We start from the raw sequence: 19,415 nt of genomic DNA on the forward strand, positions 1-19,415 counted from the left end.
AATTTTCAACTTGTAATTGTCATACACACACACACACACACACACACACACACACAGGGGGGGTGGGTAGTGGGAGTTCAAAAACCAAAAGACAGACTTTTGACAAGATTTTAGTGTGTGCGTGTGTATATAAATAAAGTAAATAAATAAATAAATAAATAAATAAATAAATAAAAGACCTACATGTTTTTGATTCATGATTTTCAAACTGTTGGGGTTGATAATACTGGTCAACAGACAACTAGCAAGGGCCCTTGTGGCCTTTCTCTGGGCAACCCCAAGACCGATCTGGTATTCTGATACTACGGAGATGACCGTAGGATGAATACCTAGATAGCTGAACAAGAGGGAACGGCCAGAACATGTAAAATTGTTGGGATTTTGACTATATTACTTTTCTGAAAATACTGTTATTTGGTTTGCCAAAGTGTCTGAACTGCAATAGCTTCTTTTGGAGCAGCACTTTCAGCCCCAGTATGTAGGTAAATTCCTATGGAGACATTTTTAATAGCAAGCACTGGGGCACCAGAGATTAGCTCAGCAACCACCAGTAAAGGTAAGCAAAAAATGGGTTTAATAAAACTCACCCTGGAGCAAGATATTTTAAGGCTGTGGGGGTTATGGTTGCATTTTTTGTTTGTTTTTTGTTTTGAAGGAGGAGGAAACGAGGAGAAGAGTTACTCTGATCTCAGTATGAAAAAATATGAGAGGAGGCTAAGCAGTACTTCTCTTATCCCCAAGAAGAAGCAGTTGAGAGGAGTGAAGTGGGATTACCTCTCTCCACAGCCTGCACCAGTATAGAGCTGGATGGAAATGGAGGTCTGTCCTCCCTCCCACACAGCAGCAGCAGATAGTTACAGGCAAGCGGTGAGGGCGGCTATGACAGACACAGCAGCACAGAGCTGATCCCACAATATTAATGGGAAGACTGATGCAACCATCATTTTTTCTGGTCTGTTTAACCATTTTTATTTCACCCCATATTGCTGTCAGATAAAAGTAAAAACACAAACTATGGGCACTTTCATAGCAAAAGCCATTTCATACTATTTCTAATGCTCATGAACTCTAATTAATTTTTCACATGTGATATTATAAGACAGTGGAAGTGACAACAACACTATGATTAAAGGTTATGTTCATATTTAATTGCAGGGTCTCAGCCTGGAAGTGATATTTTCCCCCACCAGTTTTGAAAGAATCATCATATCAGGAGCAAACCTTACCAGGTCAGTTAGTTACAGGCCTCAAAGCAGGATCCAACTTGACAACATAGTAGAGGATCCAGAGAGCTGTAAGGTCTAGCTTGGCTCTCACAGGACCCAGCAACAGCAGGCCGAGTTGTGCTAGCACATTACAATTGTGCAGGCCCATAAAGATGGAATGCATCTGGCCAGGTAGATGGTGGTAAAGGGTTGCACCATCTATAGATAATAAAGCCAATCCATTACAACCAAATAAGCCAAAAGTCAGTTTGTGACGGAGGTGTAAAGAATTGGCCCAGCACAGAACCTTTCTACCTCAGCATAGTAGGTCAGTGTCCCCACCTGGTTTGGCCACTGCCTGTTCCCCTCTTGGCTCCATTCAGGTAAGTCCGCCCCGTTTCCCCTCCCTCATGACCCAAATGCAGTCGGACTCCTTAAAGGAGCCCCATCCTCTTTTTCCTGCTGCCTGGACAAAGACCCACCACATTAATTTGTGGTGAGCACATTCTATCTTTGTTGGACAATTTTAAGCAAATCATCTAAGAAGAAGTGTGAGGACATTTTTGCCAGACTATTTAAGCAAGCAGCTTTTCTATCTGTATGGTCACATTGGGATATGCAATTTAAAGTTTTGTTTTAATGATGATGAGGTTCCAGATATTACTCTTGTGTCTGTGTAAGTTTTCTTGCATAAAAACACCCACATGATTTCACTCACTTGTGGTATATTTGTCTTGCATATTAGAACAGATTTATTAATTGTAACAGATTCTGCAAGTAGTCCTTGAAAATTCAGTAGGTTAAATAATATTTGCGGTGGAATCCACTACCAAAACTACACTAGCTTTGGAAAGGCTGCAGAAAGAGCAAAAGCCACAGGTCATTAGGGTAAAAACCATCCTCTAAACAGCAAAATGACATTTGTGTACTGTAGGGGGCTTAATGTATAATGGTGCTGGACTGCAGTAGTCAAAGCCATATGCTTGGGACTTCCTGTCAGTGGACAGAGGACTGTTGAATACATTCACGAAAGACTTGGTACGGGCTTACTATTTGTGCCAAGTCTGATTTTAGTGATTGGTGTTAAACAGAGTTGTGCCCTTTGTTCACCAGTCAAGCATTTCCCTTCTTTGGTTGGTGATGTGAACACAAAGACTTTACTATAATCCTCAAAAGTAGTTCACCTTAGGTTTTGTTCAACCCTAACTTTCACATTTCCTATCTTGACTATTTTACTATGCAATTTTACATGATAAATTAACATAACTTTTGTCATGGATTTATTTTTTCCAGAGGAGGAGGGGGAGAGATTATCACTAATGATTCTTATAAATTTCTTGATCAAGAGCTACTGGGCTTCATAATTCCTGAGCCCAAGCCATATTTGAAAACTGGGCCCTGTAAATTTAAAACCATTCCTCAAGGAGTGTGGGGTGGAGGGTGTCATCTAACAGATTCGCGTTAAAAGTAAACATGCAGGGGGATTTTTGTATATAATAATATATTGTTTTACAAAAATATTGTGGGAGCCTTGAACTATATAAAATAACACAGGAAATCAGAAAATAGTTATACAAATTATCACATCCTGGTCTCCTAGATGCCTCAATACTTTGGCCATTCAGGACAAAGTAAGACAATCAAAACTGCACATTTTGTACAATTGTAATTGTACATTTCCCTTAGCTTTTTTTGGAGCAAAAAGACTTCCCTATGTTCTCTTTTCTGTGGCTAAAGCACACTCTTGTCTGCCCTGCTAATGAAATCATTACATCTCTGACTAAAATCACAATAGCTATACTGGTTTTAAATACATACATACATACATACACACACACACACACACACACAATATATAGTACTAGCCTAACTTCATCAATGTTGTCAACTCTTCCCATTTTATTGAGGTTCTCATCCCATCTGGTGATTTTTGTAAAGCCCCATCTTGTGAAGTCTAGTGGTTACATGAAAATCTCAGCTTTTATTTGGGGGAAAAGCAGTTTCTAGCCCTCAGGGATGCAGAGAAAAGCTTGAGAATATGACTCTTACGGGCTCAAAAACCAGAAGGTAAATAAAAAAAAAAAAAAAACACAAAATATATTATTTTAAAATCTAGTGATTTTTAGGGGCCTGGCTCATGATTTTTTGATCACTTGAAGTTGGTAATACTGCTTCAAAAAAATGAATTTAAATTAATCAGTCCTTGATCTTGGCCTGTTATTGGAAAGTTACATTAGCCCTTAAATCAGATCCTCCTTTTAACATTTCATGAACACGTCTAAACATTGGCCTATGCAGAGTTAGTAAACCTTGCATCCGTACTTTCTAAACTAGATTACATTAAGTGATTGCTTTACGGCCTACCAGGTAAAACATTCTATAAATATCTTTTGCAAAACGCTTTCTCATACACAATTCCATTCCTCATCCTAGATTCTTGTTGAATAATCACTATATAACATAGGTGCCTTTTATTATTTACAAAAATGCTGAAACATGTACATCTTTCAACTGGGTCTAGCCCAGGGGCGGGCAAAGTTTTTGGCCGCATCGGGTTTCAGAAATTGTATGGAGGACCAGTTAGGAGAGGCTGTGCCTCTCCAAACAGGCAGGAGTGGCCCAGCCCCCACCCCCGATCCGACCCCCTCTGCTTCTCACCCCTGACGGCCCCCCCGGACCCCTGCCCCCTGGTCCCTGACCGCCCCCAAGACCCCCCCTGCCCATAACTGCCCCCTACCGCCCCATCCAACCCCCACTCTCCTTCCTGACTGCCCCCAAGACCCCCCTGCCCATAACTGCCCCCTACCGCCCCATCCAAACCCCCCTCTCCTTCCTGACTGCCCCCCCGGGACCTATGCCCCATCCAACCTCCCCTTTTCCCTGTCCCCTGACCGCCCCCAGAACCCCGACCCCTGAATGCCCCAAGCTGCCCCATCCAACCCCTCCTCTCATTCCTGACTGCCCCCCGAGAACCTCTGCCCCATCCAGCCCCCCCGGAACTCCTGCCCCCATTCAACCCCCCTGTTCCCCGCCCTCTGAGCGCCCCAACCCCTATCCAACCCCCTTCCCCTGCTCCCTGCCCCCTTACCGCGCTGCCTGGAGCACCGGTAACTGGCGGCATGGCTGTACCATGACAGGCAGCCACGCCACCCGGCTAGAGCCAGCCACACACTGTGCAGCACAGAGCACCAGGTCAGGCTGGGCTCTGCAGCTGCGCTGCCCCAGGAGCTCACCGCCCCACGGCCCAGAGCATTGCGCTGGTGGCGCACTGAGCTGAGGCTGCGGGGGAGGCAGAACAGCAGGGGAAGGGCCAGGGGCTAGCCTCCTGGGCCAGGAGCTCAGGGGCCGGGGAGAACGGTCCTGTGGGCCGGATGTGGCCCGCGGGCCTTAGTTTGCCCACCTCTGATCTAGCCCATGCAGGTCAATGAACTCCCAATTCCTTTATATACAGTTTTGGGCTCTGAAGTCTAGATCCATGAGCCTCCTATTCCTTCGTTTAAGACCTCTGGGTTTTGAACCTTTCATTCTGCCTCAGATCTGGAACTCAGTTCTTCATTTTCTCTCTCAGGACAATGCTTGGTCTAATTTTAAGGCCAATCCTAAAATATTGCTTTCCTATAGTTTATCAGTCTCACTAAGGATTTGGCTTTGTTTTTAACTTTTTATTTATTGGAAAAAATCAAATAAACAATAAGGAAAAATCAAAAACACTTTGTACAGCTTTCTCAAATAAGATTTAAAGTGTTCTCCTACTGGTTTTTGAATGTTATGATTCCAGATGTCAGATGTGTGTCCATTTATTCTTTTGCGTAGCGATTGTCCGGTTTGGCCAATGTACATGGCAGAGGAGCATTGTTGGCACATGATGGCATATATCACATTGGTAGATGTGCAGGTGAACTTTAACCTGTCTGGTCACTCAGTAACAGACCTGAGGGTGGCAATTTTGCAACAGAAAAGCTTCAAAAACAGACTCCAATGTGAAACTGCTGAACTTGAATTGATATGCAAACTAGATACAATCAACTTAGGCTTGAATAGAGACTGGGAATGGCTGAGCCATTACAAACATTGAATCTCTCCCCCCATGTAAGTATTCTCACACTTCTTATCAAACTGCCTGTACTAGGTTATCTTGATTATAACTTCAAAAGTTTTTTCTCTTACTTAATTGGCCTCTCAGAGTTGGTAAGACAACTCCCACCATTTCATGCTATATATGTGTATATATATCTCCTCAATATATGTTCCATTCTATGCATCTGAACAAGTGGGCTGTAGCCCACGAAAGCTTATGCTCAAATAAATTTGTTAGTCTCTAAGGTGCCACAAGTACTCCTGTTCTTTTTGCGGATACAGACTAACACGGCTGCTACTCTGAAACCTGAATTCACAATGTGTCAAAAGTACTTTTCCCATTATACTGCATTAGCTGTGTACAAATTATTTTATTATTAAATGTATTGTATAATACCTCAAATTCCATGGAAGGTACTAAAAAGTGAAGTCTATATTGCATTAAATATGCAAAAATCTTCTGCCATACATTAAGGCCTGGTCTACATATGGTCTTCATACCAGTATAATGTTGCATTTCAGTTTAGGGAGGGGGTGTCATTTTTTTTTACCAATATAGTTATACTGGTACACCCCCCCAGTGTGGACCAAGTTATATTGGTATAAAGGTCCCTTAAAGGAATAAGCTATACGGTATAAAGCATCATTATACCAGTATAAATACAAATTAGGCGGGGGGTTGGATTTTAACTATAGTGGTAAAATTAAAATAGTACAATTTGTGTGTGTACATGCCCTCAGGTATACTTGCCATAAAATTCTGTTTTTTCAGAACCCTAAAATACCATAGGATCATAATGTTCATACTACAGATTTTCAGATAAGGTGGTGCAGCAGGTTAGTATACAAAACAAAATGTGTCTTGGTTGTATATTTTACAATGTTAACACTTCACATGAATGTAATATATACAAAGTACACCTAGAACAGGAACTAAATCCCAGCAGACGGTGGAAGAGAGGGGAAAAGAAAGAAAACGGAAACTCAATCATGTTTTCTCTTCCTAAATTCATTTTAATTTTTCTTCAACAAGCCATTAGAAGTGCAGACTTTGGTCAGAAGAGAACATATTTAATAGCCATATGTTCCTATTTGTACATATAGAAATTATGTCTTTTCCACCATACCTGGGTACATTAAGCCAATTATTTAAAATCTCTATTTCGTAAAAAACTGAATTTACCGACAACATAATCAAGAAATTATATTTTGATTAGATGGAATGTTAAACCAATTTTCAATAAGGGAAACTTATTGGAAATTACAACTTTCTTCTCAATTTCAAAGAAAACATACTAAAGTAAAATAAGGTACTAACATATCAGCTAAGTGACCCACCGTCCACGTTTAAAAATTAAATATATATTTATTATGAACAGATGGTGTCCAAGGAAGGTATCAACTCTGTCTCTTAGCCAGAAGGTCAGGTCATGGCTGAGAAACCAAAGAACAATTGCTGCTTTGCCATCCATAAGATGAGACATTACATTTTTCTTTTCTAAACATGAAACTAAATGTAAAATAAGAACAGCTTATTTACAATAAGAATTTTAATGACCTCTTACATTTTTATCAAAGCAAAATAGCTACACTTATCTCACTATCATAGATTGCTTTATGTAGTTTCGAATATTATTCAGCATATAGAGCTTTGCTGATTACTAGTGTTATTAAAAGCCTAACCTAGAAAAAGACTAGTAAATACCAAGAACAATGATTATTTAAACACATACAGTTGGTTTTCTAGAATCCAGCAATCACTTCCTTAAAAAAATGTTTGAAAACCTAAACATGGTATGTTATTCTTCAGGGAATAACCCCTCCTTTTAAAATGTACCAGAGTGCTAATTACCATTTTTAACATTTAATTATTCCCATAATGGTAAAGCACAAGTAATCCTAGACGTAAACTTAAATATTTTGTTACATTGATTAGTTCGTCAAAAAAATTAACCTTGGGGAAGGCTGCAGAACGAAACTTTCAATGCAAGATACTTCTTTGAATACTCTATTGCACACTTCCTAGTTCATTAGAATGCCGAAACTATGCCAACTCTCTTATTTGAGATATCTGTCAAGACAGAAGATGAGCCTGTATTTTTGTTTTTCAAGTGTTCTTAGACCATAAGGATCTAGTGAAAAAACTTACAAGGCCCTTGTATTGCTGTGCTGTATAATCTGATATAGTAAATAAGTTTTTTAAAAGAATTATTTTAACTAGTAAATATATAACTTAAAACAATACATAATATGTGTTTTGATTATAATTTCATTTAGTATTGTTTCAATTTTGAGTTAAGATACATTTTTAAAAAAAAGTTAATGGTTAGAAATTTTCTCTGGCTACTTATCAAGGTTTTGTAGCACTACTAAATAAAATATCTTTTTAATTCATAACACTACATTTTTCCTGCATATATTTCTTTCAGATGCACTGATTTGTTCACTTGCTGAAAAGGAAAAAAAAAGGTTTTAAAAATGCTGGATAAACAGCTGTAAGTAGTATTTAAAATTTAAACAAACTGAAATATAACGTACGTAAACACTTTTCTGTGTATGCAGAACATACTGCCAATCTCTAGTCATGTATACGTCATATCTCATGAAACAAGAATTGGAAGTTTGAACACTGGAAATTTGAACTGGTGAGTCACATTGAAAAAGAGGGAGATTTCAAAAAAATGCAACATAACATCTGTTTGAACTATTAGTGAAGTAAGCTGCAGTACACTCTAATATTAATATTTGCTAATAGGGGATGTCTTCTCAGTCTACTTGCAAGGCATACACTGGTTTTGTAAGTAATACAAACTCATCTTTAAATTACCAACAATTAATTCCTAGTGGCATATTTGCATAAATCTGTTTCTTTGAAACTTTTCTATGAATCACAAAAATCAATTGAACTTGAATCTTTAGAGAAATTGGTAAAGAAATGATATACTATGCCTTATATACTTCAAACTTTATCCTTGTTTATGTTTTATCTTGCTTTGGATGCATACGCATTTTGTGTGTTTATGAGTGAGATATATAACCATATGTATATATTACATAGATTTCATACATATTGAGCCTATCATATGTGTTCATACACTGTATATGAAGAATATGATGAGTATTAGGTAATACTGCACCTTTTTAGGGCTGAAAACAAGGATAAGGCAGGCAAGAGGCATTTCTTTAATAGTAATAGCTGGCTTTTTGCCATTAGTTTAGAATCCAAATAACAGTAATAAATGACCAGTATCAGAAAAATGAATCATTCCAACTTCAGAAATAACCCTACTTATGTTTCTAATAACTGCAAAGTTATGGCAGTATCATCTCTTACCTGGTCCTTAATTTCAAGCTCCCTTATAGTTTTTGTTCTGTACTCTCTGTGCTCCTTTTCTGCCTCATCCTTCTTCATTTTGGTTTGATTCAACTGAAAACGCATTTCTCCACACACCTGTTAGATTACACAGACAACATGATCTGTAGATTGTGGAACCCACAGTTTAATGTTTATAATTAGATCTTTTGGTGCCCCCTAGAGATCATTTGAATCCAGCACATTTTTATTTACAGATATTTTAAGGCTACATATGGTAAATGTTTTTTATATAAAAAGGTGGATCTGGAACCCTTGTATTGTCATTAACTTTGAAATATGCAGTGCCTGCTAGATTCAATTATATTTGGATCAAGATTTTGTAAAATACTTATGCTGTCAATATATGTGCTACTAAATACATTTAAACTACAGTTGCTGGTTATTAAATTTTCTTCCATTCTCTTTTTAAATCCAAAGATATTCTAGGATCACACTTTCAAATGCTAAAATTAAAGGATGTGTTACATTTCCAGAGCATGATTTCCTGTTTTGCCATTTTTTTCTCCAGGTAGGAATGAAAATCTTGAGATTGCACTGTAATTATTTTCAAAGTTGTACTGAAACACTATATTCTCATTAAGAGATTGAATATAAGTTCCTTAACAGCAACAACTTATTCAAATGTATACACAGACACTGAAAAAGCCAAAAAAGCACCCAAAGGACTTATTTTGGGTGGAGAGACAGAGAGAATTCGTTTTCAGAAAGATAACTTATATTCCATTCTGAATCCTGACCTCTTCCAGACCAAAACATTTGATGATGTTCTCTGTGTTGTCTCCTACCTCAATCTATCCCAAATTTACAGGGCCAGAGGAAGTGTTTGCTCTTCCCCTCTCTACATTTTGGGAGCAGGTCTGTCTTCTTCCACATTCACTATCCAAGGGTTTAGTGGGCCCTGTTTGATGTCAAAAAGCAGAGGTTTTGGAAGGATCTGCGCCTCTCCTTCCCCATCTAAAACAATGACCCCCAATTTGTGTGTGACCATTTCAGGTTAACAATTCAACCTTAAATGTACACACAAAAATGTTATCCCCCAGCTCCTTACAGGGGATTCTACTTATGCTCTCTTAACACTTCAGGCATGGGAATTGCCATTCTTTCCCTCTCAATCTACCTTTCTCCTCCTCATTCCCGCTGTGAAAGGGCATTACCAGTAGTACCCTGATCACTGACATAACTCCAGCTGAAACTGCAGTAAATTATATATTTTTTGTTAGGGGATTGTGAGTACCTGAGTGGTAATCACTGGGCTAATGAGGTAATTGGGAGAATGTAAGGGGAAGGACCAGGAACTAGAAGCAAGAAGCTCAAAAGGAGGCTCAGTAAGCGGCTCACAGGGTAAGCCTGTGTTGAGGAGTGAGGTCTGCAGGGAAGCCTCCCCTGTCTGTAAGCTTGCAGTACACTGTGTTACTATGTAAGAAAAGAATAAATACACACCTGGGTGAAAGATAACCTGGTGTGTGTTTGTGAGTGTGAAACCATATGAACTGACCAGTCACTGTGCAGTTCACTGGGTAGCAACGGAGGCACAGTGTAACACCCACTCACATTTTTCTCTATACTCCCTCCCCCACGTACAGCCTCCTCTTCTTAATTTGCCCTCTATATTTTCCCTTCATTTCCCCAGTCTCTCTTCTTTCACAGTCTCCCTCTGCCACCCAAATTCCCCTACCCATCCTATTCCTGTCTCTTCCCAGTGTTCTCTTTATATAATAATAGCAGCAGCAGCATACAGGAAAATCTAACTTCTGAGGGCCAACTGGCTTCAGTCCTCCTGCAAACAATGAGACATGATGGTCCTCTTTACAAAAAACAGCCTCACCTCCTCATTCAAAATATGCAGGGAATCTTCACCAAGGACAGCCCGAGAATTCAGTCCCATTTAAAGTAATGGGAAATGGTCTTTTAAAAAACAGGAGGGGGGGGGGAGATGCTCAAGAATTTAATGCCAAACCATGGGAGATGAGAAAAAAAAAAATACTGAAATTCAATACAATGCCAAGTGTTACCAACTCTGCCTTTCTGCCTCCTCTTCATCAGACAGGCTTCTTTCTCCTCTTCCCAGCTGAGGAGGAAAAAAACTGCCTCCCATTCCACCTCTCGATATGCAGCGCATAGAGCTGAGGAATCCGTGGGGGCAGCTAGAGGAATGGGAAGTGAGGAAAAGCTGACCAGAAGCTCATGCTACAGTGCCCCTTAGTGGCCAACGGAGCAAATTGCTCCAAGAAACTGCAGCTAGCTCGGAGGTGGACAAACTTTTTGGGCCTAGGGCCACATCTGGGTGGGAAAATTGTATGCAGGGCCGGGGTAGGGGGTTGGGGTGCGGGAGGGAGTGCGGGGTGTTGGAGAGGGTGCGGTGTGCAGGAAGGGGCTCAAGACAAGGGATTGGGGCAGAGGAGAGGTGTACCAGGGGGCTTAGGGCCGGGAGTTGGGGTGCAGGAGGGGAACGAGGTGCAGGCAGGGGGCTTAGGGCCGGGAGTTGGGGGCAGGGTGCAGGCAGGTTCGGGCTCCTGCCCAGCACCGCTTACCTAAACTGGCTCTGGGATGGCAGCAGCGCACACCGGGGCCAGGGCAGGCTCCCTGCATGCCTGCCCTTGCCCCACATCGCGCCACTCCAGGAAGCGCTGCGGCCCCTGGGGGAAGGGGGGTGGGGGGGAGAGCTCTGCGTGTGCTGCCCTTGCCGCGCCTCCAGGTACCTCCCCCAAAGCTCCCATTGGCTGTGGTTTCCTGTTCCCGGCCAATGGGAGCTGCGGGGGGCGGTGCCTGGAGGCAAGGGCAACGCACGGAGCCCTCTGCCCCCCCATCCGGGGGTCGCAGGGACGTGGTGCCGGCCGAATCTGAGAGCGGCGCGGGGCCCGCGGCGCCACGGGGGGCAATCCTGGGGGCCAGATCCTAAGCCCTGAGTAGCCGGATCCAGCCCGCGGGCTGTAGTTTGCCCACCCCTGAGCTAGCTGTTGAGAAGCCCTCTCTGGCCTTGGGTTTAGAGGGCAGGCACACATCTCAAGTGTCTATTTCAACAGATATCACTCATTTTAGTACTAAAATCATCTATATTCTACACAAATTCGGTGTCCCCTCACCTTTATTGCTGAAAACATTTTACATCAAAATAAAGAAGCTATAGGAATTATTTACACTAAAGTAAATTGATCCCACAGTATTTTATTTTTTCTGCTTGAATTTTTTTTTTCGTCTCACTCATTCTGGGACATACAATGCATCCCACATTTGAGCCTGAGAAGACTGAAAGGTATGTAGGTGGCGAGTGTGACGTTGTGCAGTCTATATGGTTTTATAAAAACTTGATAGTAAGTCAATATAATGTAACTGGGATAGTTTTAGAGAAAATACGGTAATAAGTGAATGTAAAGTAACTGGGATATGCTTCATGCAAAAGGTCTCTTGTAAGGTATCATTACAAAGCTTATAATCTACTGAGTATGATCATCTGATTTGTATAAATGTACCACTCTTGTATCTAAAACTAGAAATATAAAATGTAACTCTGAGGGCCTATTGTAATTATGTAAAGTGTGGGCCATTAATGATGGTTTGGAATCTTGATGACTCCCATTGTCTGCAGATGGCTGTTTACCTGTGAGTCTCCCTGTATGTGTGTGTGCTGGCAAGTGAGTAATGAAGTCTTGCAGTGACATGTGATCATGTCACCTGAACTGGAATCCATCTTTAACCTGGTGCTTTTCCAGTGAGGGGGGGTGGAAACCCAGAGGGACAAAGGGTTCCCGTCTTATGCAAAAGATATATAAAGGGGTGGAACAGAAGAGAGAGAGAGAGGAGCCATCATGAAGAATCCCCTAGCTACCACCTGAGCTGCAACAAGAGCTGTACCAGGGGAAAGAATTGTGCCCAGGCCTGGAAGGTGTCCAGTCTGAGAAAAACTTACTGAAGCATCTCCGAGGGTGAGATTATCTGTATTTAGTTTGATTAGACATAGATTTGCGCAGTTTATTTTATTTTGCTTGGTGACTTACTTTGTTCTGTCTGTTACTACTTGGAACCACTTAAATCCTACTGTCTGTATTTAATAAAATCACTTTTTATTTAGTAATTTACTCAGAGTATGTATTAATACCTGGGGGAGCAAACAACTGTGCATCTCAAGCTTTATGCAGGGTAAAACGGATTTATCTGGGTTTAGACCCCATTGGGAGTTGGGCATCTGAGTGCTAAAGACAAGCACACTTCTATGAGCTGTTTTCAGGTAAACTTGCAGCTTTGGGGCAAGTGATTCAGACCCTGGGTCTGTGTTGGAGCGGACTGAAGTGTCTAATTCAGCAAGACAGGGTGCTGGAGTCCTGAGCTGGCAGGGAAAACAGAAGCAGGGGTAGTCTTGGCACATCAGGTGGCAGCTCCCAAGGGGGTTTCTGTGATCCAACCCGTCACAGCGAGGACCACCAAAACGGGGGATTTCAAGTTAAACCAGGATTGTATTTGTATACAAAACCAATTCAACCTAAACAGCAGAAAGATGCCTTCTTAAAATGCATAAAACTAGCACTAGTATACAAAGAACTATACTGAACAGAAAGTCTAAAGAAAATAAAAAAAAAAAAAATAGAGTTTTGAATTTTAACCCCAAAATAAATTTGTGCTACTCTTTACTCACTTTAGCATTGCAGAGCCAAAACAGCTATGGAAGAATGAGTTGAATCCTGTTCTATCCCCTGTATCAACAGAATTATTAATTAAATGTTGATTGCATAGTTAAGTGATTTTGCATGGACCAGAAAAAAATAAAAAAGTTTGACTCTCACATGTGATGCAAGGTTGTAAACGCTCTCTGTAAATTTTTGAGACAATTAAACATGGAACCTCAAAATGACATAAATTTTAATGTTAAATATTTATTTTAGACTATTTAACCCCTTAAACTATGTTAAAGAGGAGAGAATACTGGTTCACAACATCATGCACCAGATTTTCATAATACAAGTGTTTGTTTTCAGAAAGCCAAATTTATCAATACCGTCTTTTCAAATATGTTTTATAGAAAATACACAGTACAAAGCATCTCTCACCATGTGATCTTTCAAACCATGGTAACAAGCAAATACTCATTTGAGATTCTCTCTACCTTATTAACTTCCATCTCCTGAGAGGTAAGTTGGTTTTGGGCTTCCTCTAGCTGGTTAGCTATTGAGTTCTTCTCTCTTGTAATTCTCTCTAACCGAGCCTCCAGTGTCGCCACATTCTGAGACAAAACCATCACCTGCAGAAAGAGAAACACTATAGTGAATTAACCAGAAACCTTATACAGGGCTAAGTTCTGCAGTCTTTACTCCTTGAAAGCAATAGGAATTTTGCCCAACTAAGTACAGTGGACCCAATGCTGCATTTCTTCACATCAAGACTTGATTTTAAGGCAATAGGAATTTTGAGTGAGCAAGAAATGCAGACTTTACTTGCATAAGGACTGCAGAATGATTAGAACAGCAAAGTTATTATTTTAAAGTGATTCAAGTAAACATCTGAAATATTTTCAGTCAGCCAAACTACTCTACAGGACTTTTCAATGTGCGTAATGATTTTGGAGCCGTAGAATTTTGCCTACCAGTACCTGTAGAGGAGCAGCGCTTATGCCTCTCCCCTGACTATATGAGGTGCTGCTTCCCCAACCCCCCTCAGTTCCTTCACACCAAATGCCCAGAGACTCTCCTCTGCATCAGAGTCTATGGAGGACGGGTCATGGAATACATATCTGCATCACATCTCTAAGAACCACAGCTACAGTAAGTAACCATTTTCATTCTTTGAGTAGATGCAGCCATGTTTTCCAGTTAGGTGACTCAAGCAGTTTCCCTAAGGGATGGGACTCACAGCCTATTTAAACAAGGACTGCAGGACCGCCTTCCCAAAGTTTGCATCTGTTCTGGATGCCACGGTAAAGGAGCAATGGTTTGTAAACATATGTATCGACCACCACATGGCAGCCCTGCAAATATCCATTATGCAGATGTCACTTAAGAACACTATTGACTTAGCTTGTGCTCTCATAGAATGAGCTTGCACTCAAAGCTGTTTTGTATGCAGCTTTGATGCAGGAAGTTACCCACTTACAGATCATCTGTAAGGAGACTGCCTATCCCTTCACATGGGGTTTAGTCCTGTCCACATAAAAGGCCAGACATTGTCCGATGTTCAATATGTGACGATACTGCTCCTCTGGAGATTAATGTGGCTTAGGAAAAAAAAAAAAAAAAAACACAGGTAAGTATACCGCCTGGTTTAAATGAAACTGAGAGACCCCTTTAGACACAAATTTCAGTTGTGGCAACAATGTCAGAGAACTGCATGTAAGGAGGCTCTGCCAGCAAAGCCTGCAACTCTCCTACACTTCTCGCAGATGTTATTGCCATGAGGAATGCAAATTTTTTACATAAGAGTGAGGAAAGGGGCAAGATGCCAGAGGCTCGAATGGAGATCCCAAGATAGGTGCTATAACAGTGTTAAGGTCCCACAAGGGAACCGGTTCCCGCACCAGTGGATGGAAACAAAGGATTCCTTTCAAGAATCTTACCACCATGGCATTGGAAAACACTGATCTTCCATAAATGGATGAAAGGCTAAGATCACCACTAGATGCACCCTCAATGAACCAAGCCTAAGACCCAACGACTGAAGATGCAGTAAATACTTCAAGATGTCTTGTATATTAACTAGTATGGGCTGAACTCCACGGGCCAAAGACCACACCGAAAAATGTTTCCACGATGCTGAATAGGACATTCTGATAGGCGGCTTTGTAGGACCTGTTGAACAGATGTTGAACGTTGTACTTCCTCCTCGTTCAAACACGGAGCAGCAATGCTGTGAGATGTAGGGAGCCGAATGCAGGATGCAGACTGTGGCCATGAATCTGTGTAAACAGGTTGGGATGGAGAGGAAGGGATATGGGAAGCTGAATCGACAGCATGAGAATGTCAGAAAACCAGTACTGCCCTCAGTCATGCTGGGGCAGCGAGGATGAGCTTGGCCCAAGCCACTTTCAGCTTGAGGGCGAGCTGTGGAACAATTGGGATCAGAGGAAAAGCACACAGGAGAGCTGCCTATTGTGACAGACCCAGACCAGTGGGGTACAGGAGTCTGGTAGAGGGCAAATATACTGGTCACCGGATGAGTAGTTTTCTGTTCCCTGAGTGACCAGAGCAGGGGCTGCACTAGAGTAATCAGGAACCTGCTAGAACCAGTTAAGGCAGGCAGGCTAATTAGGACACCTGGAGCCAATTAAGAAGAAGCTGCTAGAATCAATTAAGGCAGGCTAATCAGGGCACCTGGGTTTTAAAAGGAGCTCACTTCAGTTTGTGGTGCGTGTGAGAGGAGCTGGGAGCAAGAGGCGCAAGGAGCTGAGAGTGAGAGGGTATGCTGCTGGAGGACTGAGGAGCACAAGCATTATCAGACACCAGGAGGAAGGTCCTGTGGTGAGAATAAGGAAGGTGTTTGGAGGAAGCCATGGGGAAGTAGCCCAGGGAGTTGTAGCTGTCATGCAGCAGTTACAGGAGGCACTATAGACAGCTGCAGTCCACAGGGCCCTGGGCTGGAACCCGGAGTAGAGGGCGGGCCCGGGTTCCCCCCAAACCTCTCAATTGACCTAGACTGTGGGTTCTTCCAGAGGGGAAGGTCTCTGGGCTGTTCCCCAACCCACATGGTGAATCTCTGAGGCAGGAAAATCCGCCAATAAGCGCAGGACCCACCAAGATAGAGGAGGAACTTTGTCACACTATTAAATCTGTCCTTTTGGAGACCTTGTCCTTCAGAGTGGTCTTAAACCTGCCCGGACATCTCTATTGTTCACTGTGATTACGACTACGGAATTTGGGGGCAGATGGGAGTAAAAGCCCTCCTACACTGGGACAAAATAGCATTTCTCCATATGCTTTGCAGTAGGTGGTACTAAAGCTGGTATGGTCTAGGGTGCATTGTTGATAGGGAGGACTACTCTCCCAGGAGCAGACAGCTTCAGGATATCCATTAACTTATGAGTGTTCTCCTGCAGAAACTCCACTTGAAGGCCCAGGAAGCAGCCGCATTCTGCAAAAGGTCCTGATAGGCCTTAAAATCCTTTGCTACTGGAGGACAGGAAGAGCCAGACACTGCTGCATCATCTGGAGATGAAGAGTAGGAGGTTAACTGGATTGGTGGAGCTGGAAGGGGCAGCTCCATGGATTCCGCACAGGGAAGGCTCACTGGTACCTGAACCTGCAGTAGGTCAATAGTTCCCACCACTGATCTGCCCGGTGACCTCACCTTAGAGTGAGCTGAGAAGTGCAACCTCTGTGATTGAGGAGTGTCCCACGGATTCCATAGAGGTCACTGATAAGGATAGGGCATTGGTGGCCAGGGGCCCCAGTTGTGACTGTGAGATGAATGCCAATCCCCTGGTAATGCTCCATAAACAGTCCCCAATGTGAGTCGTGTGATGGAGGGCAGGAGAAGGAAGATCCCGACCTCAACACTGAGGAGCTTCGGGATTCTGGGGATAAAGGTGGAGCCACTCCTGAGGAGCAAGTAACCAGTCTGACTCATCCATCACCCAGAATTAGCCAGGGACCAGCACCGATGATAAAAGTGGTACTGTTGGCACCAAGTACACTGGCGGTGTCAACCCCAAAGTCATCAGTGGTGCTGAATTTGAACTGCCACGTTGACATTCTTTCCTGGGTGTCTGGCTAGTGGGTCTTGCCCACATGCTCAGGGTCTAACTGATTGCAATATTTGGAGTCAGGAAGAAATTTCCCCGAGTCAGATTGGCAAAGATGCTGAAAGTTTTTCGCCTACCTCTGCAGCATGGGGCACGGGTCACTTGCAGGTTTAAATTAGTATAAATGATGAATTCTCAGTAACTCAAAGTCTTTAAATCATGATTTGAGGACTTCAGTAACTCAGCCACAGGTTATGGGTCTATTACAGGAGTGGTTGGGTGAGGTTCTGTGGCCTGAAATGTGCAGGTCAGACTAGATGATCAGGATGGTCCCTTCTGATAAAGTCTATGAGTCTATCGGTGGTGCTGATTGCAACAGTGCCAAGGAGTTTCCCCAGGGCAAGGTCCCTTGCACTGAGCCCAGTACCAGCCTTGCTTCCGCAAACCGTGGAAGGGGAACATCAGAGTGTAGTGCCAATGGACCTAAGAGTTCAGCAGCCATTCACCCAATGGGGCTGTAAATGATGCAGCCCTGGCAAAGTCCTGGACCAAAGGACTGTAGCCACCTGGTATGCCACCGACAGAAATAAGTCAATGCTGGCATCACCCTCACCAGTATCAGACTCAACGAACACCCTGAGGCCGGAACCAGAGTCGACGGCACAGGGCTCTAACCTCCCTACTCTGTACTGGGTAATGGTTAGAGGCACCCCCATGAACCCTGTGCCAGTCCAAAGTCTTCCTGGGGTAGGAGGAAGAGTACCTACAAGACCTGGAGTGGTCTTGTGTGACCTTTTTCTCAGCACACTAAATGGGGAATGTTCTTCCATCTCTTTGGAGAGGCGCACGCTCCAGAGTGCAAAGCAGCAGCACTCTAGGAACCTGAGGGGAACCTGCAATCCAGTGAGGGCCTCAGTGCTATAGTAGGCCTCATGGCCTATTCAAGCAGGTGCTGCTTTAGACAAGGGTCCCTAGCCACCCGAGTCCATTTCATGAACAATCTACAGAGTGAACACTGTTCCTCGACATAGGCCTCACTCAAGCACAGCAAGCATCGCATGTGGGGATTGCTCCCCTCACATGACAGACAATATTTAAACCCCTGTGAGGGCATCAACGAGGAATACTTAACTAAATACAACTAACACCAATCTAACTAATACTAAGGGTACTAACTAACTACATACAACAAGAAAAAACACACACACACACACACACACACACACACACTAAACTGGTGAGAGATTGTGAGGTTAAGATCACCTAGTTCTCCAACTCCAGCCATGGGCAGTCAGAAGGAACTGAGGGGGCTCAGGGTGGCACCACCTCCTGTAGACAGGGGAGGGTCTATAGCCACGAGGCACAATGCCACCCCTGTACAGTACTTCTAGGCAAAATTCACCAGCTCTAATGCGCTGGGCACGCACACACACAAGTGGAATACATGGCTGCATCTTCTCAAAGCAGCAGCAACAGGTTCTCTATTCCTGCAGCCTAGATAACATCTACTTACCTATCACTTACTTAGACTCTGATTTTGACTAACTGGTAGCAAGGGGAACTATCTTATGCCGAGAGAGAAACAGTTACAGAAACTCACCCTGTGACTATAGATTTACTTAAATTAATTCCTAAACTGAGGCAAAAATCTCACCACTATAACTAAAAGCAAATGCAGTGTAGCAGTAAACAAAAGCCAACTCAGTATGTTCAAAAATTACAATTTCATTTTTTCAAACAATATAGTTGAGTTAATATTTTGCTGAATGATAAAAAAAACCATTGTAACAATAAAACAAAGCTGTTAGCCCTTGAGCTGTTTAGCCCTGAAGCTGCCTAATGTAAGTGGAAATAATAGGGCCTGACAGTTCTAGGTTAACGTTATAGGAAGTCAAAAGCTGGACCTAGAAGGTTATGTATTCACAACTACACTTCAGCCATTATATATCTACCTGATTTATGGACCCATGCCAGATTGTTCTTCTAACAAATCACTTGTTAGGGAACTAATACAACAAATTCAAGAAAAGATCAATTTAATGAATAGTACAAATAAAGTATTTTCCTGGTACTTAATTTCTATTTTTCAAAAGAA

The 19,415-nt window shown here is 42.5% G+C and overlaps 1 protein-coding gene across 6 annotated transcripts in view; it reads right to left on the bottom strand.

Annotated features, from left to right (window-relative positions):
- The window catches only part of SDCCAG8 (serologically defined colon cancer antigen 8), a 158,443-nt gene that overhangs the window by 99,883 nt on the left and 39,145 nt on the right, over nucleotides 1-19,415 (bottom strand). For all 6 annotated transcript variants that reach the window (XM_026649650.2, XM_026649647.2, XM_026649648.2 and 3 more), the window contains exons 11-12: nucleotides 13,757-13,891; nucleotides 8,617-8,733 (exon numbers count right to left, since the gene is read on the bottom strand). In XM_026649650.2, coding sequence (XP_026505435.1) covers nucleotides 8,617-8,733; nucleotides 13,757-13,891 — 252 coding nt within the window. The remainder of the gene's footprint in view (nucleotides 1-8,616; nucleotides 8,734-13,756; nucleotides 13,892-19,415) is intronic.

Source organism: Terrapene carolina, unplaced genomic scaffold (assembly GCF_002925995.2).
Source record: "Terrapene carolina triunguis isolate 2854851 unplaced genomic scaffold, T_m_triunguis-2.0 Scaffold85, whole genome shotgun sequence".
NCBI classification, from domain to species: Eukaryota; Metazoa; Chordata; order Testudines; family Emydidae; genus Terrapene; species Terrapene triunguis.